Genomic DNA, 23,504 nt, shown 5'->3' on the forward strand with positions numbered 1-23,504 from the left:
ATCGATTCGAGTATTACTTCGTATCTGGAAATACAATAAGCGTAGAGAAAATGCGAATATTAATAATGATATTTAGTTACCAGAGTTTAATGTTGAAATTAGAATTTCGATCCTAAGGGAAGAATTTTTCTTCAATAATTGCGTACAATCGTCAAATTATGCGTAGCTACTATCTTTTTTCACACGATTTTCTGTAGAGATAAAACAATAGTTGTACGAGGAGGAAGGATGAAAGAAAGGAAGGAAAAAAGAGAAAAAAAAAAAAAAAAAATTAGGGAAACGATTCTGTTGTTAAACCAAGGTTTTCGAAAAAGCGACACTTCGTTAGATCTACATGATAAATATACATATATACTGATAATGATAATGTATATGCGATGTGCGGGCATGAATTATGTATGATACACATAGGCACTACGACTTTTTATTTTTTTCATCCATGACTCCCATCATATTTTCCAATATCTCACCTGATATTTTTGCCGATCTTTCGATCAATTTTCAACGTACAATGAATACATTTTTTTAAACAAATTCCGAACAATGTTACGTGCAACCCAAACAAACGATCGAAATAAAGATTCGTTAAAAAAGAAAAAGTATGACTCTGATGAGAAACGCAAAACAAGATTGATTAACCGATCGAAATTTCGTTTCGATAGAATCTTTCGAGCGAGGTGAAATACGAGAAAAAATTACAATATGAATAGAAAAACAAAAAAAAAGAAAGAAAAAAGAAACAAATTCAAGAAGAGGAATTTTTCAGCGACCTGAAAAACAAATATTAAAAAACAACGAAAAGATTTCTCAACGTTATAAAAGAGAAAAATATCAATGATGTCGACACAATGATCGGAATCACAGAGAGCAATTAACTACAACAAGCGACTATTTTTTTTTTTATATACACATACAGTCAAACATTGATCAACTTTCAACAAATGTAATAATCATAATAATGATAGTAGTAGTAGTAGTAGTAGTGGTAGTTATAGTAGTAGTAATAGTAATGATGATGATGATGATGATGATGATGATGATGACGATGATGATGATCATAACAATAATAATAACAACAGTAATAATAATAACGATAAAGGTGATAAGATGGTCGGTTGATTAAAAAAAAAAAAAAATAAATAAAAATAAAGAATCGTACAGATATGTGTATATATATATAATACATACGCATATACACATACGTATTACGCGTGAGCGCGTGTCGTAAATAATTCACGCGCCTACGCAGCAATGTATGTGTATACAAGTATATTATATGTAATACAGTTAAATGAATGAAATGTATATATATGTATATATATATATATCACAGGTAGAGAGATATGGTTAAGAACCTGCTTCTGCGCCATGGATTGCATCTGCTGGAACATAATCCGCTCCTCTTCCTTGCCTACAACAATAGAAGCCAATTCGCTCTGACAACGTTGCCATTTTTTTTTCTTAGTTTTTTTTTTTTTTTTTTAAGAAATTTTTCGTCTAGTTTCGTGTTTTAAATGCGATTCTTTTTTCTTGTGTTTTGAGAAAATTTTACCACACGATGACCGCACACCGCCTAAATTTTTCCCTCTTCGACTATCAAAATTACCCTTTTACTGACCACCGTCAAGTAATTTTACAACACACGTTACACGTCAACTCTCAGTGTATATGCATGTATGGCAAAAAGTCTTCGTCGAGTAAAAATTAAATTTATTCTTACACATTCGTCGTTGTACGCGTGAAAATAGGAAATAAAAACAAAAATACACAAAAAAAAAAAAAAAGAAAGTAACAAAGCATATACATGAAACGTGTTTATCCTGATAAAGTAAAAACGAAAAGATACGATTAATTATACTTGTACGATGTAATACGTCGATTAAAGTGAATATTTGCGTTTAGATCATTACAAAAGAATAAACTAAAATAAAAAAATAAAAAAATAAATAAATCGTTATCGGAATTTAACACAACGCAACGCAATTTCGTATCGCAGGTGCTCAAGTTTTGTTTCTGCATTTGTCGATTTTCATCAACCTTGCAGGATTATGGACATGAAAAAAAAAAAAAAAAAGAAAAAGATCGAAGTAAAATTTATTTACCGCAACGGTAATTCTCGGGAAATATTATACAGTTTGACGATAAAGTCGCGTACGCTACGTGATATAAGGTAACGAATAGACGGATAGATAAAATGAAATGGGCATATAAAATGTGCAAAGTTATGAGAGACACGTATAAAGTGTACCGTAGTAATAGCGTGTCTCGTGATCGTCGAATGGATGATCCTAAAATCTTATCCGCAGATTTCTGAAAAAAATGCTGGAGTGATGAATGTTAATAGGGTAGTAAAGAAAAGGAAAATAGAAAAGTGAAGAAGATAAAGAACACGGGAAAGAAAATGAAAACCATGGTAAAGCACGTATCGACGAAACGGAAATAACACAAAGCTCTGACACTGTATTATTACAAAGTGTTGTTACATGTGTGACGAGTCGAGTGTTGACGTTGATTCGATTCGAACTCGTCGGCCTGCAAATTGGTTTTTTCTTTTTTTTTTTTTTTTATCAGAGCTTTTTTTTCCATCTAAAAACTTTGGTCAGACACAAAGATACCAGAAATAAGCTGCCGCTGATTACTCCTGCCGCTCCATTCGTTTACTCATTCATTCGTCAATGTTTATGGATTATGCGGTGGTGAAATGGTGTCGTTTCCTCCTACTGACGGTTGTGATTTCAGGATATAGCCTAAGCTCTAAATATTCGTAAATACCTGCGGGTGTGTACGGTTTTAAAGGAGTTTGGTCGGCGAAAAATCGATACTTTTATTAAACAAATAACGAAATTGTCGCTCGCAGAGTATTTGTCAAATTAAAATATTCGTAAGCTGAGAAGATCTTTTTAAAATTACCGTGATTATAATCAAAAATTAACCTTTCAAATCGATTCGGAATAGTTAAAAATCTAATATATTTGTTGCTTTTCAACTCTATCGATAGGCCATTTTATTCAGAAGATTATTTTATACAAATTCGTTGATATGCGTTTGTTTGTTTTGTTTTGTTTTTTTTTTTTCTTTCGTTTCATAACGTTGCGTCGACATCGTTGGATATTAAATTTTGTTGAAAAATAATATGAATAAACGTTTCAAAGACTTTGTCGAAAATTGATGTCCGTAAGCTTTTTCTCATAATTACAGAGTTTTCCATCGTTGTATATTCGAGGTGATATAGCTAAATGAATTAACGAAGAATATCGATTTTTGGCCAATCAACTTTCTTAACGTAACTATTAACGAGTAAAGATATGAGCATACAATTATGATACGCAATTGGACGGGAATAGTTATACACATGGGAATAACAATAACCTGTAACAAAATCATGTGAACAGCAATAACGAAATAATAGTGGAATAATAATTGTGTAAAATTTAATCCTTTTTCGCCTATCTCCAATTGATTATCCTTTTTTTTTTCACTCACGCGTTTTTCTCTCTTATTTTTCAACAACACAAACACCCTTCAATCCTTGAATTACGGTAGTGAGTAACAATAAATGCAACGTATTTCAATACACACGTAAAACCTGCAAGTAAATATTTTTCATAGAAAATCCAAAACGACGCGGTTCTGTATTTTGATTATCAAAAACTTTTCTTCTTCTTCTTCTCTGGTAACCTTGCGCGTTGTGAAAATATAAAAAAGACGATTAAAAAAAAAAACTAGAGTAAATGATTTAATTAAAAAATAGAAGGAAACGAGGTCTCGCTCTGAATCATACGTCATTTTTATTTTTATACTTGTTTCACGAACATCAGTTTGAGGGTGTTTAAAAAATCACAAGTTAAAGACGAGTCAATAAAAAAAAAAAAAAAAAAAAAAAATTAAACACTTTTGTTCCAAGTTTTTCACGGCTCGTAATAACGTGTGAAAAATTCTTGATAAAATTGAAAAATTTCACTCAGTCAACCGTTCACCGAGTTGGCGTGGAATGCCCCATACATTGTACCCCGTGTAACGACAATGCGCGTGGGTGGGTGTTTTTGCGAAAATACCCGAGGGCTTTGAAAGACGGTAAATCGCGATTCTCCCGCTTCTGTCTCCGCATGCCGGTCATCAGGGTAAATACTAGTTAGTGTTTCACCCTTAAACTCGTCGTGGTCGGGTTGACGCCAAAGTCTAGCTGCGAAACGTGATGGGACTGTTGGTTGGCTGTTGTGACCCAATTCCCTGTCTCTTCTTGCCTTATTTTATCTTATCTTCTCTTCTCTTCTCATTCCCGTCAAGTATCTTCCTCCACCTAACCGCGTATGCATGCATGTGTGAACTTTTGACGTAGAAACGAAGCTGTATGCATGTCAAAGATGGCAGGTAAATTCCCGGTTGCGTAATACGAAATTCTTGAAATATCTGGAGGGACGTGGACGCATTTCCCATCTCTCTCTCTCTCTCTCTCTTTTTATATATATATATATCTGTAATATCAATTCAACTACACAAACCGCAGGCTTCTAACTTCCCGGGATTACTTTGTAATATTTCTTTGTGCTTTTTTGCTATTTCCGGTACTATACTTAGTAGGATTGTAAAAAATGTATCATTTCGCAGTGGTGAATAAAAATTAACGTCATCGTACGTTAAAGTTTAAATAATAATTCTAGCAGCGACAGTCAACGTGCAAGTTACAGTTGTAAATTTCAAAGCAAGTTTAATTAATTTTCTCAAATTTTCAAAGACAATTTATTACAATGATTGAAATTTTTTTTTGTTTTTTTTTGTTTTTTTTTTATCACAATTCAATTTCTCGAGACATTCCGATTGAATGCAGTAATATTTTCGTCGACCGGCAGTCGGAATTTTGAATTTCTAACCCAACCGAAACATGACGTTTCTTAAATGGTACGCTTGCGAATTTCATTAGAGAAATATCTAGGTTAGAGTAGACTAACTAGATACGCGGTGCAGTTTTATTCCGACTCCTCCCGGCGTCTGGGGTTTTAATCTAATTGCAGGGAAAAATACGAGCTCTTACGCCATGCCGTATGAAAATGTCCTCTGCAATTTCATCTTCCCTCCTCAATTCACTTTGCTCTCCTCACGGAACGTAACACATATTTTCCACCGGACACGCTCGCGTAATTATACGAATATTTCATACGGATATTTTCGCTATTATCCTATCACACGAAAAAAAAAAATAGAAGAAAATAATGTTAAAAAAAAAAAAGATACGTCCGATATTTTGCAACTTTCAAATTACTTTGAAGCTGTTCAATTTGCCAGGTTATGAAAAAGCTTTGCTCTTATGTCGTATACACGCGTATACAATGAGCGGTTTAAAATTTGAAACAACCCGCCTTATAAAGTTGCAAAATAGCGAAAAACTTTCCTCAAAAATTACAAGCTTAACCTGAGGGAAATTCAAATTCGTACGGTATAAAAAAAAAAGGAAACAAGGCCATAGTGACTCGAATTCTTAAAATTCTCGGTACAATTTCCAGGCGCTGTATTTCGAGTCGGATGATTCTACAAAGGATTTTTGCACACTTGTTTTAAAACGAAAAATTCATGGAAAAGGTTTTCCGCTTTCAACAAGAAGTATAATTGTATGACAAAAACTTAAATCCCTTTTGGTGAAAAGAAAATTAATGGGAAAATCAATCCAGTCACTGGTTAATTATTTTTTGTCTAATCATTGATCAAGTACGATATTCGTCTCTGATGAGCAAATAAATTGCATTAGTTGAATTTTTGGATGAAAATAACTGATTAATATAAAACAGAGTGTAAATATCATGGAAGATTTTAAACCTTGGTTAGCTTTAATAATAATATATTAAATTATTTTTGTTGTTATTGTTGTTGTTTTTTGTTTCAAATTATCCAATATCGCGATAATTGGCATCGATGCGTCTTTACGATAAAAACCTATTAATTAAGCAAAAAGACACGAAAGGTATAATTTTTTTTCTACAGTGTACAAAAAATTGTCAACCACGTTGTTAATCAAACGATACCTGCGATATATAACCTCAAGCGTTATGTATTATAAAATATGACCGAACGTTTAATTAAAACAGTCCAAGTACTTTGCATATTTCATTTCTTCAGAGGTATAATTAATAACAAAGTTTTATAAGCCACGGACATATTACGTATAATTCCGTCTAACTTACAAAAATCACACCGGCAGGGTCGTTTTCTTCAATCACAGTCATTACACAGGATATTTTTTGTCATTATTCACAGTTCTTCTACGAGTAGTTAATTAAATAAACAAAAGAGCGAAACCTTCGTTCGAATACCTTCTCTTTTTTTTTCCACCCTCGTTAATTCAACATTTCACTTTCTACAATATCGGCAAGGTTACCAGAGCGTCGATTTGTTTGAAAAATAACGGTATACGCAAATTTGCAGACGCCGCAAGCTGATTAAAAAACAGAAAACAAAAAAAAGAAAGTAAAACCGAGACACTTTTATACCACACACATACCGCGATATTATAACTCTGTTCGAATTTACATAGTTCATGATTTAATTGTGACGTAAGAAAGAAACAAATTCAATTACTTTTTTTGTTTTCATTTTAAAACATGTAAAAGTAAAATAAAAAATTAGAAACAACGTACGTACATATTACGTGTAATAAGATATAATTCTTTTTACAAATTTCTCACCCATTCCTTTGTTCTGGAGCATCTCCAGGAGCTTTTTAATACTTTCGTCTCTCGCCTGGAGGGTTTGCTTCTGAGTTTCTATCCTCAATTCAAGCTCCTGAAACAGAAAGTGAAGAAAAAAAAATGTTAAATCGAATTCAAGGACCCTTCCGTTTTTTCTCCCCTAATGTATTATCTTGCTGTACAAATATTGAGATATTGGTCGAAGATTATTTGGTTCTAAAAAAGAACTTCAGTGTAAACTTCAGTTGTGTTCGTTAAGATTGGCGTTCATCGGCTCAAATAAGAATAATAATAAAAAACTTAAAAATTTTTGGAAGCATCGTACATAGTTTTTTGACGAAAATTTATAGACCCGCTCACATCGAAGTTTTCGCTAAATCAACGACATCCAATGAACGAGCATTCATCCTCGAATCCTCAAAAATCTCACGAATGAAAAAATAATTCACTGGTTGAAGACACTGATCGATAAACAAGTTTTTCCGCATCCATGTGAAAAGCCATGAAAACGTCGCAGCATCGAGTCCGTAACTCTATTGTCACGTCTTGTTATAATTATCGAGGTGGTTGGTTACGCCTGGAATGAAGAGGAAGGGAAGGTTAACAAATTTATCGCCTCTCTTTGACGGCGTCGAAGCGACGACGGGTACATAATTAGGTGTTACCAAAATTGGTTAAGGTCGGGACTTTCGACTTTCCCGAGTTTCCGTGGAAACCGCTTGTGCAGGTAATTTGGCGACATTGCATTTATAACACACGATCCTGCTGACCATCGACCGCCGGCGGTTCGATCGTCGTGATTTACGATCCATTGTCGGGACAATGTACAATACCGACAAGCTCTGCTGCATGATCAGGAAATTAGGAATCGCCATTGGCGACTCGTGGAAATTGCACTACGAGTGATTAATCAACGATCGATGACGGTAACTACTGATTGTAAGTAGAAACGCGCGACTGGCAATTCGTTTGTTCATAGTTGAGTTCAAATTTTTCTTCGACTTTGTTATTTGCAACCGAAAGTTCATGATTAAGTTCGGCTTTCAATATCAAGCGTCTTCCGTTCGTTCGTATCAGTGAACGGTCGGCTTTCACCATTTTTTGATGCGTAATGGGTCTCGACAAGGCACAAGTCACAGTAAAAGAAGACTTGTTTCGAACATTTGTTTTTTACGAACTGTCGGATTTGAATCGAGCCATGTGAACGTCGGATACCGTGTACATAGAACAACAATGTTCTTCAATCTCTCTCTCACAGATCATTCTCATGCGCAATGTCTCACAACATCTGGTACGTGAAATAAATTCATCGAAGTAAAGCGAGTACCTGCACTTGTTACACCTTATAGACTTTTGGATAAGTGAAGGTATTAATCAACGCTTCGAAACGAGTTTAATACAATTGAATACGATATGAAAAAGAAGTTGGTTCACGATTTCAGGGTAAAGTTAACCGCTGGTTCTGTTCAAAGGCTGGCGTGTAATGTGAAAACGAAACTTGGCCAACGCGATACGGAAAGCGGAAGACGAAGAAGAAGATAAAGAAGAAGTTTAGAATCTTGACAAGGTAATAAGCGATGATGATCAAACGAGCAGCGAAAGTTCCCACAAGGTCTGCATAATTTGGAGGACAGCCAAAAGCCGACCAGTTGCTCTCTCTCGAGTCAGCAGCATGGTTTTGCACGTTGCAGATATACGATCGTGAAAACGAGTGCAACGGCTGTTTCCTCGTCGTCTGTTCCAACATGCTGCAGTCTGTGCAGATTTACTCGGTCTGCAGCTGCTGGATGCCTTTCACCCTCAGTCCTCGTTTCAGAACTAAAATTCGACCCTTCGCTAGAGTCTTTAGGGAGTATTCAACGGCGAAGGATATACCGTGCATTCGTTGGGTTGGGTCAGGTTTTGGGTGTGAACCAAAGAGAGTCTCCACTCCTATTCGGAGACCGTCTGCACGCCTATTAGACTTTCTGCACATAGACAATAAGCACCTAAATTAATTAAACCTTGAATAAAATCGATCGTTTTGTGCATTTTAACGAACAATTGTTGTTTTCGACTTCATAGATGTTTATCGTAGGCTGTAACTCGTCGAGAAAGACGCGATCTGTAAAGACAAGTCTATTGGACAACAGATTGGTTGAGAATTGAGATCAAGATTCTTTGTCACGTACACTCCATTTTCGTAGGTTCAATAAGTTGACGAAGAACAAAGTAATCGATACCCAAGTATTTCATGTTTCAGTCAAGTTACTCAGGGTCGAAAGCTGACTTTGACTCGTTTATCAGCAGCTACATATCTTTTTTGAAAATCCGTATTACGGGAATTCAACGACTCGTCTATAACAGGTATTTGATTTCAATCGACCTTTCGAATCCATTGCACCGCATATCAAATTCGAATCGCTTCAATTTTGTAAGTAAAATTTGTAAACCAAATGACACGTGATACTAATTACACTTCCATTGAAATGGTTCCAACGACAACTGCTGAAGTTTTCCTTCAGACGATTACGAACCAAACGAATGGCCTAAAATAGTACTCCAATAGCGACGAAAATTTTATCGATAATCCCTACCGAATCCGATATGATCATCGTGGATGTGAGCAAAGCTTCTCGGGGAGTTTTTCCGCGACGAAAAGAAATTCGTGGATAAGAGTGCGATATGATGTTTCATCGGCGTGGGATTTGGACTCTGAGAAGGATTACTCATCGATTCGTAGCAGACATCGAGGAGGAGGATGATAGGCATCAAAGAAGGAAAAACGACCGGGTAACGCTTCGAGCGAGTCTCGTCCCTTGGTGTACGCAGATTGGAGCACGAGGACGAAAATAGACGATGTCATTTACCCCGGTACTGTTTGGGATCCAGAAACTTTGTTTATTTCCGTGCCTCAAAGCTGCGGGTTAAACGTTCGGCAGGCGCCTACGCGAATAAAACTAAACAAATACATAGCACGACGAAAGGGATGAGAGGGTGGACGGGGTGGGTATGTGTGCAGGTTGTCTTACGACACCGTGTCAACACCATGTGACGTTTATTCAAGCCCAGGTAAAACAACTCTCTTCGTCACTGCCCGACTGACGTTATTTCTTACTTTTTTTTATCTTTCTTTCTCTGCCTGCCTAACCTAACGTAACATAACTTCGCCCACCTCCTCTTTTGCCTCGATGAATTTTTCACAAACATCAGAGTGGATGGAAAGATTGTGAAAAATGTCAATCCATGTATATCCGCGCTTTATTGCAAATGACGACGAATGTTTGATTTATAATTCAACGAATTGTGAATGGAATTTTTCGTTCTTTGGTAGTTATTGGAAAGTTATGACGGTGAATGAAAATTACTATCGTTTTACACGTTGCAATTATTATGAAACATAACGTGGTACTACAAGTTATACGACTCATTGGTCTGATCATAGTTGTCGGTACTGCATTTTCTGCATGATGACAATCTTTTGGTTTTTCATGAGGATGAAGTTAGTAAGCTTACTTTTAGGACGCATGTGCGGGAAAAATCGTTACTTCGCACCCTTAGCAATGTCCGAAATTTCGTAAACCAATGACAAAACGAAACATGATCTTATTATAAAAAAGCATCTCCTTAAAAGTAAATCTAAAATTTAGTATATCTTCCCCTTTTATCGAAGCAGGCAAGGAGCAGGAGTTCATGAATAACGATAATAATAATAAAAAAGAAAAAACTAATATCGCTTTTAATCCAACAAAACCGAACCGGACGACAAACGTCGACCTTACACAGAAACTTTCTAAACCTCAAAAGGAGCCACGGATTCTTTCGGTTATAACAAGCTACGGGGAAAATCGATTTCTATCCATTTTTATTAACGATTTCGTTCCGCTTTCATTGTATGGTAAACTACGGATATTGGAGGAGCTGTTTCAACGTCCCAATGTGACGTACATAAAAGAATCAATCGATCGATTCACCCGTACACAATACACATGCAAACGTGATTTAAATGTATAAAATGGCAATTTTTTTTTTTTTAAACATATTTTTCCAAAAAAATTAAACTACAGTCGATTCAAATATCTATAATTTTTTATAACGCGTGCGTATTTTACACGTTTCTCCACGCGTGTTTTCCGTGCACAAAGTATCGGTGCCTACGACGGTCGAGTGAGTATGCGAATGCGCATGCGCGGAGTATTGAAAACACTACTTTTAAGTCCTAGGAGTTAAATGTTGTCTTTTCCGTACTGCGCGCATGCGCTGTTGCAAACAAATCTGACGTTACTCAACCCTAACCTCAATTTCGTGCTTCGTGAAAAAACGCGCAACATGCTCTAATTATATAAAAAATCAACAAGGAGGCAAAGGCATTTTTGCCTCACGTTTTCGCAATATTCGTATTCGGCTCACCTACGACTCGTATTGCAAACTCACGCTCGGCCCGAAAAGATCGAGTTTGCTTCCTTGTTGCACAATATACTATTTCAATCTCGTCACAACGACGCTGGTTGTACGTTTATCTTTTCTATTTTCTTTTTTTTTATTATTAAGCCAAAGCCCGACCAGCTCGAAGGATAGTAAAAGGAATGTCGCATAACAACGGCAGTGAAAATGTCATGTTTGTTTTTTTCCTTTTCATCCGGGCTCCGATTGCAGGCTAGAAAATAAAAATATAATGCTGATGCAAATTCTTACCTTAATCGTGTCGCGAAGTATTACTATTTCACGAGTCAGATGCTCGTTTTCATTGAAGAGAACTTCCATCTGCTGCTGCATCTCAACGCTGGGTCCCCTCATCCTCAATCGAAGTTCCTCCTCAAGTTGGCGAACCATCATACTTTGTTTCTGAAACAGAAACGAAAACGGTAACGGTGAGTTGCGGAATTAAAATTTAATAACAATATCGTTACAGGACCAGAAGGAATTGCGCTATACTTATATACAATATTTGACAAACTTGACGCAGAATGAAGATAACATGATCTCATTCTCCGTCTACTTCACCCCTTCGATTGAATGAGAATTACTGACACATGAGACCTTGCTTCTCTCCAAATTTCATGACTCTGGGTCAACCCTACAGGTTTTGATTTTATCAAAATATGATACAAATGGCCGTATCTTTCGATTGCGTTGACTTAGAAGCTTGACTTTTTCACACCTCCACGGGACAGCAGACCTTAGTATTTGACATTAATTTCAACCTGATACCTCAACCCGCTCCTGAGAAAAAGTGTCTTAAAATACAGACGGACGGACAACGAAGCGATCCTACAAGGGTCCCGTTTTTACCGTTTGAGGTAGAAAACCCTAAAAGTGAAAGAAAATGGAAAAAAAATCTAATACTACCTGAAGGTAAGGTAAAAATTTGATTTTCTTTATACGCACATACGTATATCGGTGAAAAGATTTTCGTTCCTTGTGTAATACAATATATTACAAATGCGGTGAATAATAAATATACCTACGGATGTGTAGAAATAATATTTTTTCTCCCCCCCCCCCCCCCCCCCCCCCCCTCCTGGCGGCAGTTTTTGAAATAAAGCGAAGAGAAGGAATACACGAGTATCGATCTCCTCGAGTGAGTTTGCCACCGCTCAAGTATCCGATATACCTTCTGTTATATCCCGAGTTCCCGAAGAGGATTAGCCAAGTTTTTGAAGAGCCAATCTCTCTTTCCGCTAACCTGCCGCGGGCGAGGCTAAAAATTGCGTATCCGACAATTTGGCGTGTATCGAAATGCCCCTTCTATGTTTTCCCGTCGGACACTAGGATGTGATTTTACGACCGATGTAATTCTACCGTACAATTTTAAATAGAAAATAAATCTGCCGACAATATTTTCTGTTATAATCTACAAAGGTCAAACCGCAAAACATTGCTGCGTAAATTCGTTGTTTCCATTTTTTTTTTTTTTTTTTTTTTTCAACGTGTATATATAAATATGTAATATATTGTAGTTTGTTTCGCCACAGATTGAAAATATTTTTAAGCTAAATTTTCTCCGGTCGACGCATATAATATATTTAAAAATTTTTTCACCGTATAGGAATTTTTATATGAAACGTATAAACGAAATTAGTATGTTTTCAAAGAAAATCGCAAGTTTGACTCGCATTTCCTCGTACATTTGTCGAAATCGACTCGTACACACCAAATTCCCCAAATTGTTTATTCGCTTCTTGTTACTTCGATAAATTAAATTCCAACAGAAATCGAAAGAACACGTAATTATAATTGTTCGTCAAGACTGCGTATATAATTCCTCAATTTACTCTCATCATTTGTTCAAATCTCACACTCTGATCTACCAGATCATTTCCTCGATAATCCAAATCCAGTACACACAACGTATATACCGTCAGTTTCGAGTTATCCCCGCAAAAGTAAAAAAAGAACGAAACAAAGAGAAAAGCGCGAAGAGTAAAAGCTCCCGCGGATTTGAAAGTCTAAATAACATAAAAAAAAAAAAAAAAAAACACAACAAACAAAAAAAGAAACAAAAAAGAAACGCAACAGAATGAAAAAAGTTGATACAGAAAGTCAGCCTCCGGAGTGTAAATAAAAAAACAGAGAAATAAAAAACTGTGTAAGAAAATCTCCCGATAGATCCGATTGACCCAGTTACACGTCGGCAACGGCTGTTTCCCTATGTCGAGAGGACTCGGTCGGTTTGTGACGTCACGGAAAAGCCACGCCCGTACTTTGGCAAGCTCTCTCGCACTCCAACTTTCGGCTACCTTTCTCCGATCTCTCGCTCTCTCCGACGGGGATTGACCGGCAGTTTCGTGACGTCATTAATCCCGGACGTGCGACATGCGGATACATCGTACGTACGTACGCGTGCACGTGTGTATGCGCTGTGAGGGTAATACCACGCTACACACATGTAAAACTAATCAAAGACCAGAAGCGGCAACTCGGTACGGCGTCTGACCAAACTCCCTGATTACTACTTCGTCGTGCAATCAGGCGGACGTCCCCGCACGCCGTTTTATAATACCAACTTTTCGTAATACTGTTACTGTACCGAAAGTGGAAATGACGGCAGTAATAGGGAAAAGTAACGGTAATAGTAATACTGGTAGCAGTAGCAAAGGAAATAGCAATATTAATAGGAGTAGTAGTGGTGGGAGAACAGCAATTACTTTGTTATATATGTAATACAGATAAGTTGTTAGAAATAAAACAACAACAACGATAGTGATAATAATAATAACAATAATAATAATAATCGAAATTATGAATCGAAATTTCAAAATTTGACATCAGAATTTCGAATCAGTAACTACGATAATGTCACCCCAGTATTTTCCGGAAGCAATTCTGAACAACACAAAATTTTTTCCCACAGCACACTTCGAAGTGAAATGGAAAAAGAATATATATATATATATATAGAAAAATGACGTCTGTAAAACGTTCTTCAATTCTGAAATAAAGGGTTGAAAAGTCAATTTTTATTATTTTAGAACAAATATGTTGTACAGTATTAAAAGAAAAGTGTAACGCGTGCGACATTTGTGCGATTTTTTGGGACGGAGCTGAAGTTCCGAATTTGAAAAGTTCCGAAAGCGTCTGATTGCGAATTATTTGGGGGGGGGGGGGGGGGGGGGGGCGAAGCTTGAAGTAAGGAAATCAAACTTTTACGAAACAGCAAAGTTTCGAATGGTAGGAAAGCGGACAGTTCAAAGTTCTGATATGCGGAATTCCGAAAATTCAAGTTACGACAGAGCTAATTTTCGAAAAGTAAAGTTCAGATGGAGCGAAACTCCGTGAAATAAAGTGTCGATAGAGTAAAATTCCGAAAATTAAAATATACTCACACAGCGTGGTTTAATAAACGAGTGGGTAGAAAAAATGAGCAAAACTGAAAAACGGAACGACCAGGATTCCGAAGGTAAAAATATGAAAAATCCAAAGCAAAGAAAGATCAAAGTGGTGAAATTTCACCAAGCCAGAAATTCACAGAATTGAAAATCTTTGATCATTCGGGATTTCGATGTTTCAGATTTGTAAATTTTCTCACTCTCGCACTTTCGGAACTTCGACTCGTCGGCATTTTGTCCTCTGGAAACTTTGAGCTTCGAGCAAAGGACCATTAAAAGCTTCGAGGTTTCGTCAAAGTTCGATTTCTCCACTTGAAATTTCGCCACCAATAAATTCCTGACTCGGCGCTTTCGGTACTTTTCAAATCCGGAATTTCAACCCAGCCCCGATATTTTACATGTGCCAAAACAGTGCAACCACCGCAACGGAGATTGAACGTACACTTGGCATATAACATGCGATGGGATATAGTTGATCGGTAATAGGATCTCGTCTTAAGAGGGGCTTCGTTTTTCCGTCGGTACGTCTTATCGAGAAGCGATATGTACATACGTAACACACTCTCGCGATACACATACAACAACTTACATAAAAGCTCTCAAGAACTGGGCTAAGAGGAGGATTTTCCTCCTTTCTCGGACAACGAGTATAAGTAATAACGCATCTTCTTGTCGATTTTATAACAGTGTCTAGATGCGGTTTACGTGAAACGTCGACTCTTGTTATCACCTATCGTCTTGAGAAGGAAGATAAATGTTTCCCATAATTTATATAATTATAAATAAAAAAAGAAAATAAGTAACGCAAGGAAGGGAAACGAGGGTGTTTTACGACGAGGCAAACCGTTATGAATCAAACTGCGTTAGGTGAGCGACTCGGAAAGTCTCCTTGAACCCCCAGGATAAGGGAAGCATTTTTATCGCGACCCGGGTTACGTACAATTATATACATTTATGTAAATGTGTGCATGTGTGCGGATATAGGAACTATGTACGTCGAAATCGAAAAGTATGTAAGGACTTGAAATATGTGGTTGGAAATGGAGGAGGTCCAGGTGGAGAACAAACACAACTGATTGGCTCGATCTGTTCAGTCTCAACGCAAACTTTGAGTTTCCTTGAACCACCTACTTTTTTTTTTTATTTTTACTCCGGTCGATTTTCGCGTTCCTCAAATATCATTCGACAACGATTTCCGTACAATTAATTCATCTGGGATAATGCAATCTGTATCGGAGTAAGGGTGAGGGGAAAAAAAAAAAAAAAACTGACAAGAACTTTAACAATTAAAAGTTGTACAACTTTTTCGTTCGCGATTAGATATTTGTAGGATATTTTCTGTTCAATAAAAAAATATAACGCAAAATGTTCGACTCGCAAATTGACAGATATACAAGTATGCAAGAAATATATCGTCTCACGGATTCTGTGATCGTATTCAAAGAAAATTTCTAAATCGTAGCGTAAACCGTAACAACAAGAGGAACTCGCGCAGCACTTTTGACGCGGTCGCGTAACGACACAGAATGGTGGTTTTTTTTTTTTTTTATACTTCTTTCTTTCATTTTTTTTTTTCCACTATCCGGAGGGTCGTCGAGTTTACAGGATTAGCCAGACACGAACAACATCAAACCCCTCGTATCTTCTTTGTTTAAGGGTCCAATTGCAGTGGGCGACCTTTGCCTTTCAACGAATCACGAATCTAATTACTCCCAGGAGTTGCCGTCACGTTTGACGGCTGTCCTCTGTACAAGCTGTACTGTTTGTGAAGTAATATGAATGCTGGTTTGCTTCGTTTTTTTTTTTCTTATTTTTTTTTTGTTTTTCCACCGCCCCCTTAGGGAAAAGAAAAAGAGGAAAAACAGAGAGGTGGATATTTTTATTTTATTTACCGTTTCCTTCGCTTCTTGTGTAATCAAATAAAATGAGAAATATGTTATAAGTCTGAAACTCGATGTGATGTAATACGAGAATTGCTTTCAAAACGAATTACACGGTAGCAACTCATGCGGAAAACTACAACGCACGCCAGAAATGCTTACGTCATATTATACGTACGTAATATACGTAATATACATATATATATACAGAAAAGGTAACCTTCTTATGTTTAATTTAAATAGAAATAAAAAAGTCATGCATGTATCACATGTATACTTGACGGTGAGTAAAACAAAACGTGTTAAACAGATTGAAAATTGATTAAATTTATTCAAGTACCTATAATACTCGTTATAATAAAAGTTACGGTTGATATTTTAGGGTGTAAATTTCTGAACTTTACGCACGTTGTTTATCGTAAAAATGAATGTTTGGATTTTTGTAAATTTGGTACATGGCGTGTCTCAGGAAATCACAAACTCGACACAAAAATGTCTGATACATGAATATTCAAAGTAATCTTCTCTTTCCCTTCCAAAGATACGGGATTAATGTGACTGATGTAAAATCGAGTGAAAATAAATTCCAAACGACAGAATAGCGAAATAAAAACTAAACAAGTTTAGCTGTGGTAAATAAAGATTCGATGAGTTCAAAAAACAATACAAGCGGATTTTCACCAAAAGAACTCTGCAATTATATTAACAAGTCTGTAAAAAATCCCACACTTATGATCTGCCTTTCTTCTTTTTTGACTAAGAAGAACCTGTAACATCCAACTTCGACGAATCAAAGCTCATTTTGTTGTTGTAAATCGATTATCCAGAAGTCGATAACCGCGACTGAAGTACGCGACAACTTTTCAGTTCGCGTGTTGAAAATAAGCATAGCTGAATTCCATACCATGGATGTAGAATACGGACTTGGCCAGGCGTCCAACAAACCAAAATTGACAATTGCTGCCGGGTTCGTCGTACCCGCAGACATAATCGATCTATTTCTGGCACCATGAAAAGCATTAATACTGGGTGTAACATGTAACCATGCAGCCGTATAAGAGAAGTTGTCCGAAATCGCAAAGCGAAGAGCGAACCTCGAGTCTCATCCAATTCCTGACCCAAACAGCCGGTAGAATCGACTTTTGTCCAATAATAGCCGCCTCGCTTAGTTTCTTCTGATCAAACTGGCGTTTAATTCACGCGGATTTGCGCCGCGATTTATATACGTTCAATCAAAAATTTCATATACCTTAATTAATAATTTCTATTAACCGTGGTTCCATTGTTGTTATTCTTCTCTTGGCTGGGTAACAATGAATTTTTTTTTTTTTTTTGTTTTTAATTACCCGCGGTTAGAATACCGTAAAATTAATCAGCCAGACCATGACCAAAATCAATTAACTTCAAATCCGCCATCGAATCTCAGACAGTATAATTATACATATTGAGTTTTTATAGCTTGTATCCTCAAATTATAGAATAAATATCGTAAGACTAATGGAAAACTTACATTTCGACGATCTTGAGTACGATGATTGAATGTTTTTTTTTTTTCTTTTCTACAACGTGTCGAAAAAGTATTCACCGCATGCAGCGATTTATTGTTCTTTGATCATTACAATTTGTTCGTTTACAGGCGAATAATGAAACGAAAAAAATGTCTCTTCGTTCTAAACAAAAGGCATTCCATTTCTAAACAAAATCTGTACGAAATGAAAAAATAATAATAATAAAACAAAACTGGCGAGAAGGATTTACGTAGAATATAATCCGATAACAAGTGAAAAATCACTTCAAAAATTAGCATATTTCGGCAATATTTTCTTATTTTCTTATCACGAGTTATAATATATATGCGAGAAGCTAAACATACCTCGGAGTTTTCACATTAGCATTCCACAGTCGTATAGAGCATATTGCTGTAAAGCTTCCTCAGAGCTCAGGAAATACGATCGACGTTCATCCCAACTAACGGGGTACGAATTGCGAATATGACGAGTCGGTAGTAGGTATACATAGGTATACATATAGTGAATAAGCGTTAAACGAGGCGATTGGAAATTGGAAATCACCGTCGACGATTAATTGGACAAAAGACTTTCGGTGTATAATTTTAAAGACCGGAAAGAATGAAAGAAGTTGAAAAGAAAGGATGAAGAAAAGATCTAGAGCATAGAATTGAACGCGATCGATAGATGTGGATATAAACCTTACGAACGGTGGGTTCATCGGTTATAGGTACTCCGCGAATTATACACTGTGAAAAATTTCATTTTTTATAGTAACTAGAAAAATTGAGTAAAACAGGTATCGTTAATAAAACTGTTTGAATATCGTTGGAATTACGAAAAACGAGGTACGCCTAACCATTTTGGTTATTGCAACGCAAAATCAGTTTCTGAGGTTTACTCTACTTTTTTAGTTAAACGAGGCTTTAGCGTCAATTTATTGTCGCGCGAGCATTAAATTTCGGCAACGGTTACAAGAAAATATAGCAAGAGTGTAGTAACAGCTGGAAAACTAATTTTCATTTTCTACCTCGAACTGTATTTTTCGATTGTGGTAAAAAATGAAAATAGTTAAGGACTGAGCGGTAACCGGAACTAAAAATTTCTCTCACAATAAGTGTATAATACCTAAGAGGCAAAAGCGAGAACGAGAGAGTTTCAGGGAAAGACAGACGACACCTTTAGGTTCGGTAAACCTTCGTTTAATCAAAGAGATGAGGGTCTAGAAGAAACTGTGGTAGAATAATAGCAAGAAAATAAGGGTATAAAGGGTAAGAGCAAGGGTACACAGAGAGAGAGAGAGAAAAGGTGGAAGAAAATGGTCTCGAAGATCACAGCTATGGCCGTTGGAGTAAACAAGGAAGAGCCAGTGGAGGAAGAGTAAAAGGACAAGGGGGTGGTGGGTCAAACTTCATGAATGAGATCCCGCAAGCTCGCCGGTTGTGAAAGGGCGAAACATGCCCGCGTCACACAGCTTTTCCGCAGGGTACGGATGGATGGATGGATGGATGGATGGAGCAGTCGGCCCTGGAGGGTCGATATCGGCATCCGAGCAAGGGGGGATTCGGCCTCCCACCCAGGGCGCAACTAAAGTTCCTACTTGGTGTAGAATTGAGCCAAGCCTGCATCGGCAGGCGAGAAATCAAGCAGAGATCAAAATCGCGCCCTACTCGATGCCGAAAGCCTTGACTCTCCAAGACTTAGATCATATCTGGGCCTTGTACCTGTAATGAACCAACGTAGTCGACTTGTTTCACGATTTATCGCAGCGTCACCCTGACTGTTTACCATATTCACCGGTGCGCGAGTGTCTCGAATTCCGGGTTCAGGAAGCCGTTTTTACTGACTCCATTTTTCCAAACTTTCATGGAATGTAACATTGGAGCTTAACTTTTGAGCCGAAAACTGACTATGAGGAAAGAATCTTGACGATATACTCGGAAGATTGAAAACTTGACATCTTTTAGAATATCACGGTGATGATTCAGATACTTTACCATTTTTAGAGTCAATTTGACGTTTATCTTTCTTATATACTTCGTTAAAACACAGATCGTAATCCGTTGGAGACCGTTTGTCAAATATATGCTTGAAGTTCTTCCAGTCTGAACAATAAGTATACCTTTTCGATGTACGGATAACTTTGACCATACTTGATTGATCCCATCAAGATACATTATACAATATAGATATGAGTCTATCTAACTTGTATCAGGAGTGTGAAGTAATAAAAGCGACGTGAAATTTTTATTCCTCTTTCGTCGTCCGCGTGTCTTTTAAAACCGAAACGACCATACAAGGATAACTTAGGTAACGAGTGGTTCCTGTATCGAAAAATGGTCAGCAATGTCCGTTTACTCTAGTTTCAAGTTCTCATGGTTCCGGCACATCTCTTTTCGCTAGTTCCTGACACACGATCAGTTCTACAACGACCTACAGTCGTAGTCATTGACAAGATCATCGAGCAGTGTTTTCCTGGGGTTTATCTGCTCGAATTCAGGTAAGCTGGCCACTGTTATCAAGTACAAACACTGTCCATTGTCGATGACAATTTACGATGACATTGAAGGTAGTTGTGGTAGCATTTAAGTAACGAAACATAGAAAGAAAAGTTCCCTGCATGGCAGCCTCCGCTTAACAATCAGCCCGGTTTAATACTGAATTTCAAACAAGCCTAGAATTCATCCTAAAAATGGACCCAAATTCTTAGGCAATTCAAAGTTGGAATATGATCGAATCAATGAATGTTATGAAAAGAGCAGACAACGGTTTTCGAAAAATTGTACCATAGCGTGATTTGCGGCTACGATTAACGAAGTTTTTTGAAAAAAGAAATTTGTCTCTTTCAACAATAGGTACTTTTGTTCAACAATTGCACGTTCCATACATCCTTGAATCAAATATGTCATGAAATTAAAGCCACATCACGTTCTTTCGAGATTAATATCTCTTACGGCCAATTAACAACTGTAAAAATCGTCAAACGATCCGCACAGTTATAAAACGAGAACAAAGTTGGTAACAATCGTAACATCTGACCATTACGATTGTCCAGAGCATCATAACATCACAAAATCATAAAAACCAAGAACATACCAAATACATTTTGGAAAGCCAACACCTCGATAGTCGTTCCAACATTTCGCAATGACGATTGTAGGTGCCTCTGAGGTTTCGTTACCCCAACTTTACCGACTCCAACCTTGTGATACGTTTCGTTGGTGGGGCTGTGGAGAGAGAAGGATGAAGAAAAAAGTAGAGCGGGAGAGAGAAAGAGAGAGATTGAAAGAGTGAGAGAGTTTAGGCGGGATAAGCGATCGAAGAGGAGAGGCGAGGGGTTGAAACGGTGAGCGAGGGGTGCCAGAGAGACGAGGATGATGGCGGAGGGAGCAGTTATCGAGCGGACGACGAAGAGCCCTACGCCTGAGCCACGTTCCTCTCTTCCTCCACCTCGGGTTCTGATACTCACGCCAGTCGAGAGTTCGCTACTATACGACATTCGTCGGGGATAGTGGAATTCCCTTCCTTCCCGCCCCGCGGACGTGCTCTTCTTCCTGTGTTCCTGTGTTCCTCTACATCGACGACGTCCAGGTGCTCTGCAATGGCGGTAGTAATGGTGGGCGGTTTGCGTAGGCGGATGGATCGGTTATACACGTTGTGTAGACACCACCACCACCACCACCACCACCATCGTCAGGTATAGAAGGGCTACTCTCCTCTCCAGGATTCTCTCCACCTCCTCCACCTTCTCCTCCTCATTCTATTTTACATATACGTATAGCTACACAAATACCTGTATACATTCTCCTATTTTGTCTCCCTTTCCAACACGTAAAGCGTCGCTCAATTTCCGCCCCCTCTTCCTACTCCTCTAGCTCGTCCTCATCCTCGTCCTCATCCTCGTAGACGTAAAACTCTTTCTCCGTATACACACCAGCCATGCATCGTCGGTATGGAGTAAATTGCGCACAAGGAAAAGAATATCCACGTTTCTACATGGAAATTGTTATACGTGTATGAATGCATGAGTGTGACTTCTAAATAGGCAAAAATAGAAGCGTAGAAGAAATTTGAATACAGGCAAATCATAATCAATCAAATTATACTGGTTCACAAAAATTGCACACGTAAGTCACGACGCTACGAGACGCTTTGAACCAGTTATACTTTGTTAAAAAAAATTTCTCCACAACTCTGAATATTACTGCAAGTGTGACGTGAGTGTATTTCTGAAAAATAACACATCGTTGATATCCTCCCCTCGACTCTGTCGTATAATAATTATACGTATAACAGTAAAGTTTATTGTACGAGATACATTTATGTAAGAGATTAAGCGACAGTCGATTATTTAATTATGTACCCTGCGTGCAACGGTTCGGGCTTAGAAACGAACGGGAGGATGGGTGAATCGATAATCTTGAGAAAGGATGAAGATACGGGAAATAAACGAGCCACTGCCCAACTGAGCAGAGTTCAGTGAAGCGAACAGTGAAGAAGTTCAGAGAGAGAGACAGAGAGAAAGAGAGAGACGTTCAAAATGATTAAACTCGAGTGGTAGGTATACTGTTATTCGTCCGATTCTATTGTTTTGTCAAGTGGAATATTGCGGAGCATTTATAAGTGCGCGGAAGACAAAATTTCGACGGAGTCGATACGCGGAGGGTAAAAATATTAAACAACCTTCCCTCCCTCAAACCCATATCGCGGGAATATTGTTCCTCTTTCGAGCAAAAGTAATTTCCTTCGTCGATTTACAGATTGTCGCTGTAACTGCAACGGCAGCAACGATTACACTGGCGAGATTTTCGCGTGAGATTAGAGCAACCAACCAATGAAGGAAGGAAGGAAGGAAAGAAGGAAAGAAGGCGCAGCGGGTTATAAAATCGGTACTCCAGTTGCCGCGTGAAGCCTTGTGGAAATATCGTATCGACGTGAGTTAGCCGTGAGTTGCTTAAACACCAAATTCGCGATGTCGAACACGATTTGTCAGCTGTGTAATTACGACAAAGACAACTGCGAGTTCCGCAGATTTTTAAATTTTCAACGGACGACCTGTCGAAATGACATAACCAATCGTAACTTTTTCTCAAATTTGGAAACTCAAATGTTTCTACTTTTATATTGAGAAAGGTTGAGAAGAAAACGCAATTCACCACTGCAGGGACCGAAAACTCACGCTTATGTGTTGCTAAGTGTTAATTTCTCGAGGCAAGTTGCGTCTTGAATTTACACGTGGTGTGAGACTCGCGTATTTATATAATACGCCAAGATTAACGACGCCACGTGCGTTTCTACGCAGAGAATATACATATAAGCATAATATATAATCTACATACGCAACGGTGTTGAAAAGAATAGAGAATAAATAAATCAAGTATAAACAATCTGCTGCACCGAGAGAAAAGTAGTAAAATTGTACGAATGATTTTACATGTCCTCAGTCCTTGATTCATGTATACAAAGGAATATGTTGGCGATTTTTTACCATCTTCCGACTTCTTTTTTAGCTCAAGTTTTCACCTCGAACAAATGTTGAGAATAATTTTCACCAAAGTTTGTTCTCGAAGTTCATTTCCGACCAATCGCAAAGCCCGGTTGAAGATCCAAGCCTGAAATTCCAAGGCA

At 37.6% G+C, this 23,504-nt stretch overlaps 1 protein-coding gene across 7 annotated transcripts in view; it reads right to left on the reverse strand.

Annotated features, from left to right (window-relative positions):
* Window positions 1-23,504, reverse strand: part of LOC124176541 (trichohyalin) — a 68,330-nt gene that overhangs the window by 31,184 nt on the left and 13,642 nt on the right. For 4 of the 7 annotated variants that reach the window (XM_046558088.1, XM_046558343.1, XM_046558258.1 and 1 more), the window contains exons 2-4: window positions 11,355-11,504; window positions 6,678-6,774; window positions 1,356-1,411 (exon numbers count right to left, since the gene is read on the reverse strand). In XM_046558088.1, coding sequence (XP_046414044.1) covers window positions 1,356-1,411; window positions 6,678-6,774; window positions 11,355-11,504 — 303 coding nt within the window. The remainder of the gene's footprint in view (window positions 1-1,355; window positions 1,412-6,677; window positions 6,775-11,354; window positions 11,505-23,504) is intronic. The other 3 variants (XM_046557999.1, XM_046558178.1, XM_046558431.1) reach the window with 1 other exon arrangement.

The sequence above is a fragment of the Neodiprion fabricii genome, chromosome 1 (genome assembly GCF_021155785.1).
Source record: "Neodiprion fabricii isolate iyNeoFabr1 chromosome 1, iyNeoFabr1.1, whole genome shotgun sequence".
In the NCBI taxonomy this organism is placed as follows: Eukaryota; Metazoa; Arthropoda; class Insecta; order Hymenoptera; family Diprionidae; genus Neodiprion; species Neodiprion fabricii.